Source organism: Aplysia californica, unplaced genomic scaffold (assembly GCF_000002075.1).
Source record: "Aplysia californica isolate F4 #8 unplaced genomic scaffold, AplCal3.0 scaffold00033, whole genome shotgun sequence".
Taxonomy (NCBI): Eukaryota; Metazoa; Mollusca; class Gastropoda; order Aplysiida; family Aplysiidae; genus Aplysia; species Aplysia californica.
Genome location: NW_004797303.1, coordinates 915976 through 921674, shown reverse-complemented (window position 1 = coordinate 921674; position 5699 = coordinate 915976). Strand labels below are relative to the sequence as shown.

Below are 5699 nucleotides of genomic sequence, written 5' to 3'. Positions count from 1 at the left end.
AGTACTGGTTTGGTGGGGGCTTAGGGGAAGGGGGGTGGTGGTTGGCATCAGAGATGGTTTACAGTTACAGAGATATGTCACTCGTGGCGCGCTCAATAACAACAATGTATTGTTTCGCGTATCGCCCGGCACGGGTCGCGAAAACACTTACGCGCGGTAGTTGCTGCCACGGCATTGCTCAGGGATGCTGTCATGTCATGAGGAAAAGTCGTACCGTCTGTATTTATTCCCTGGGTTTCTAGGCCTTTAACAAAGAAGGAAACCTGTGATTTCTGTCGCATATTTAGGCAACATCCCCTGCCTCCCTCGGCCATAAACTGTAAGACTTTGGCTTAAGTTAAGTTAACATACATTCTAATAAACAAATAGACGCTTGATCTGAAAAAAAATCACTGTATAATTAAAAGCATAATGTGTTTAATTTTCACCAAAACTACTCTTTCTCCAGTGTCCTTAGTATCTGTCCCCTCTCTCCCTGATCTCTCCCCCTCTGTCTGTCTGTCTGTCTGTCTGTCTGTCTGTCTGTCTGTCTGTCTGTCTGTCTCTGTCTGTCTCTCTTTCTCTCTCTGTCTCTCTCTCTCTCTCTCTCTCTCTCTCTCTCTATCTCTCTATCAATCTATCTATCTATCTATCTATCTATCTATCTATCTATCTATCTATCTATCTATCTATCTATCTATCTATCTCTTCCCCACACTGTCTCGCTCTGTCTATGTATTTGTCTGTCTGTCTGTCGGTCTGTCTGTCTGTCTGTCTGTCTGTCTCTCTTTCTCCCCCCTCTCTTTCTCTCTTTCTCTCTCTCTCTCTCTCTCTCTCTCTCTCTCTCTCTCTCTCTCTCCCTTTCCCTCTCCCCCTCTCTCTCTATCACATACACACACACATACACACACACACACACACACACACACACACACACACACACACACACAAACACACACGCGCGTGCACACGCTCACACATACATACCGGTGCCTTCCTGGAGTGTTCGCAATCTTATAAATGACTAATTACCAAGTATCGTTTTGGGGAATTCGCATGGCTCCCTGCTTTCGTCCTCCCTCTATCATTACAGAGTTACACATAGAATCAACACTAAAACAAACAAACAAACAAAAAAACCAATCTCTAAAAGGCATGAAGAGTTTGTTGTTAAATACTTGCAATTTCAGATCATGGAAAAGCATATGAAGTAATAATGATGGATCTACCACATAGGGAGTTCCACAGGATCCCCAACACGTTCCTCCATCCCCCATCCCAACCTCCCATCCCACAAAAAAGTAGTTATCGGACAAAGTAAATACCAAAACCGACCGATGGCTCTTCTATTTAGACAACTTTTCGCAGGCAACGTCTTTCACTAGTAGAATACAAGCTCAATTTGGACATTTAGACTGAAAAAAAAAGCAATTAATAGCTGGTATATCAAAGTCGATTTGGATTTAAATTGGTGCAGTTTATAGCAGAACACTATTGACACTTCGTGCTAACCGGGGCCATGCTTGTCTGCCATCAACGAAAATGTCTTGAACAATGGACGCAGTTTGTTTTGTTTACCGCGCGTTTCTCCACGATCAGCTGGTGACCCAGATACGCACATCCGGGTGAAGTGTCAGCTCTCTAGTATTACTGTGAACTCTCTGGGGGCATTACAACTTTGACCTCTGACCTTCGACCGAAATCGTTATCAAAATGGCTTTGAGGAGAATGGAGTGACGAAAGTTACTGGAGTTGTTGTTGTGGAAAGTTTCACACGGTGCTTGTGTCTTGTCTCTTGCTGTTGTGTCGCTCTGAGTCTGAAGTATGGCGGCTCTTTACGACTTCGCTTCCACTTCGTCGTCTTCGGACTCGGAGTACAATAGAGAACATCTGGAGGATTTATCTTATGGGAATTTACAAACCATCCCCGACTGTATTCTTCAACGGTCAAACGCACTCCATTCTTTACAGCTGGATAACAACGACATCACCAGCTTGCCAAGTTCTATAGGCGTGTTTAAAAAATTAATTGTACTCGACATTTCGGCAAATAATATGACTTTCATAAGCGACGAAATATGTCAGTTATCAAAACTTAGAACTCTTATAGCCAAAAGCAATAAATTAACAGCAACTTCATTTCCTAAGGATTTCGGACAACTGAAGTCTCTAGAAGTTGTGAATGTGAGTGGGAACCACTTGGAGACTTTTCCGCCGCAGTTTACAGAATTAAGCAAGCTTCAAGTACTGCATTTCGGTGGAAATCTTTTGAAAGAAATCCCTAGCACGATAAAACGCCTCACAAGGTAAGCTAGTAATAGTATACGCAGTGGCCGTGAATGTAGTTGGCAGGCTACGTTCACTGCGCCCTGAATGCAGTTTGCAGGCGCTGTTGAGGCTACGTTACAGACTTAAAAGCTTCGTCCACTGCCACTTTGAAAGTCAGCCGGTTTTAGTCAGTGACGACAGTGACATATTTAATATTTGGATGGCACTATTTCTCCGAACGTTCGGGAAAATAAAGCTAGGCACTATTTCTCCGAACGTTCGGCAAAAATAAAGCTGGGCACTATTTCTCCGAACACTCTGAAATCACATCCTTTCCCGCAAATTTCGGATATTATATAGATTCTAGATCTATAATTATAGTATAGGCCTACCAAAGATTGTTCGTATACAATATGGTTCAAGCGGTTCAAAAAATGTCCGCAGTAAATATTTTTATATAAAGAATGCTACAATTTCAAACAGTTTTTCGCTATTCAGATATATGACGTGTTGCCTATGAAGGGTGCTGCTCTTAAACGTAATGTGTTGTGTTCACTCGTGTGCTGTCTAGATCTAGATCTACGGAGGGTTATTGATAACGACACATATAGAACTATTACTATTAGAACTGGCATCTGCCACGACCAATAATGTACCGACACTGGCAGGCCCCTTAATGTGTGTGATTCCATAATTTATGTAGATCTAATATCCTGTCCTTTTTAAAAAAAAAAATTAAGCACATTTAGGGTTAAAACAGCCAATCTTCTTCGGACAGGTGGACACACGCCCTTATTTGTTAATGTTTGTTGTTTATCATGGGCTGTTCTAATTTTGATTTCATTCTGTTGTGAAACCTTTCTTTTTCATGTTTTTACACTCATCTAAAAATCTCTAGACTAGCTCTTGAAAATTGAAATAGATATAGACCCAAAAATTTGCTCCTGTGTGTGTGTGTGTGTATGTATGTGCGTGTGTGAGTGTGTCTGTGTGTGATAGTAAGTGTGTAAGTGGAGAGTGAGTGTGTGTGTGTTTGTTTTTCAGCCTTCATTCAGTAACAGTTCAAAGTATACAAAAATAGAAACACAGGATCCATTCACTCCAGGGCTCACCAGTCGTTCATCTTTTTCAGTTTCACTCATTCATTCAATTCCCGTGTTCTCTCCCGCGGCTCATCCCCGTCCGCATGACTTTCACACCCCACCCCCTCCCTCCAGGCATACACAAAGAAAATCTCACTCATTCCCTTGCACCCTGCAAACCATGGACAATAATATATAGGCAAAACACTGCCTAAGCTGCATTATTTTCGTTTGTGAGCTGTGGACCAGGCCAGGGGGGTCGGTGTCGTCGTCTTGTAGTTGCTGTCGCCTGTGGATACACTCGCACATTCTTCCTTTCACCCGCTCTTTCACTCACACTGTCTCTCCATCCACGGCTCAGCTCGTCATACGTTCAAAAGTTGCCCATTGGTCATGTTTGTTTAGTTAATGTGTGTATAAGTTTGTGTGTGTACATGTGCATGATGGTGGTGGGTGTGTGGTGGGTTTTACTGAAGGTTGTCTGTAGGCGGGCTTGCCATGCGGTGTTCCTTCCCCCAGACCAGAGGCAGAATGAAAGTTGGCACCGAACTCTCGCAATAAATAGGCAAAACATTACGAGACCGGAATCCGGAAACCGTTCGGAGAAATAAAGATGGGCACTATTTCTCCGAACGTTCGGAGAAATAGTCACTTCGTTAATATTTTGGCCAGCTTCAAGTGTTCCTTCCAATGAGATAAGGAAAACAAAGCGCCCTTACAGTCGGATGGGATAGAGGACTATGGAAAATTGGATACAGTTGGGAAACAAGAGGTAGAGGTGGGCGGTTCCTGTTTTTTTCGGTAACCGTAGATTCCCGAACATTAAAGGCTAGGAATCGGCGCCGAACCCAATTATTTTCTTTATAGCCAGCGATGTGATTTCTTCCAGTGGCTCTATGATTTCTTCCAGTGGTTTCGACACGTACCCAGTATTATGAGTGTAACATGCAGCGACTAGCAGTTAGCCCGACCCCTGCAATGACCTCCGGCGAGAAGCAATTAGTCCGACCCTTGCAATTACTCCCAGCTAGTCCGACACTTGCAATTATTTCCGGCAAGTAGCAATTACTCCGACCCCAGCAACCCCAGCAATTATTTCCGCCGAGTCGCGATACCTATGACTACTTCCGGCGAGTAGCAATTACTCCGACCCCAGCAATTATTTCCACCGAGTCGCGATACCTATGACTACTTCCGGCGAGTAACGAGTTGTCCGACCCCAGCAATTACATCCAGCGAGTAACGATTAGTCCGATTCCTTTGATTACTTGGGGTGGGAGGGCGCTACCCCAGGCACTACCCCACCCAATCTCTACAGTATGTAGTCAGAGACCAACACTGACCTACACCGAGAAATGAGAGTCTATAGAGCCTCGTGGGCAGATGTTACAGGTTTAGATTTTGAATTGAAAGAAAAGAGAATGTTTATTAAATAATTAAAAAACAACAGATGAACAGGGTTGGGTTGATTTAAATCAAGTTGATTTAAATCAGTTGATTTTTAAAATTTAAATCAACTTGATTTTTAAAATAAAAATCTGTGATTTAAATCACTTTTTAAAATTTTTTTATTCAGTTTTTACATTTCAACATTCAGAATATTTCTTTCCTTGGTTTCATAAAACAGATATAAGGTTTAGTAGACTAATATATTCATGCGTAAGTTTGCTTTCCCCCCCCTTTCACTGTAAAATAATACAGTATTCAATTTACTTTTTTTTCCATAATAATTGAAATCAGAGCTGGGTTGATTTAAATCAGTTGATTTTTGTTGTTGTAATAATCAACTTGATTTTTAAAATAAAAATCAGTGATTTAAATCACTTTTCAAAAAAATGTATTTAGTTTTTACATATTTAAACATTCAGAATTCCTTTCCTTGGTTTTTAATATAAGGTTTAGTAGACTATTATAATCATGCTTAAAAGTCTGCTTTCCCCCCCTGTCACTGTAAAATAATACAGTTCTCAATTTACTTTTTTTTTTTTTCATAATTGAAAACCAGGGTTGGGTCGATATAAATCGGGTCAATTTAAATCAGTTGATTTTTAAAAATTTAAATCAACTTGATTTAAAAAATAAAACCCAGTGTTTCAAATCACTTTTAAAAACTATTCTGTTTTTACTTCTACATTCAGAATTTCTTGCCTTGGTTTTATAAAACAGATATAAGGTTTAATAGACTAAAATAATCATGCTTAAAAGTCTGCTTTCCCCCCTGTCACTGTAAGTAGTAAAATAATACTGTATATTCAATTTACTTTTTTTTCATAACATTGAAATTAGCATTTTCTTTTTCTCATTTTAGACAAACACGAGCGCACACACACACACACACACACTGTAATAAAATGCAAGTTTATCTATGCA

At 40.7% G+C, this 5699-nt stretch overlaps 1 protein-coding gene across 1 annotated transcript in view; it reads left to right on the top strand.

Annotated features, from left to right (window-relative positions):
* Positions 1-1465: 1465 nt before the first annotated feature.
* Positions 1466-5699, top strand: part of LOC101862166 (leucine-rich repeat-containing protein 58) — a 41557-nt gene continuing 37323 nt past the window's right edge. Inside the window, exon 1 of the mRNA XM_005091625.3 lies at positions 1466-2285. Within this exon, the coding sequence (XP_005091682.1) occupies positions 1804-2285 (482 nt within the window). The 5' untranslated portion in view covers positions 1466-1803. The remainder of the gene's footprint in view (positions 2286-5699) is intronic.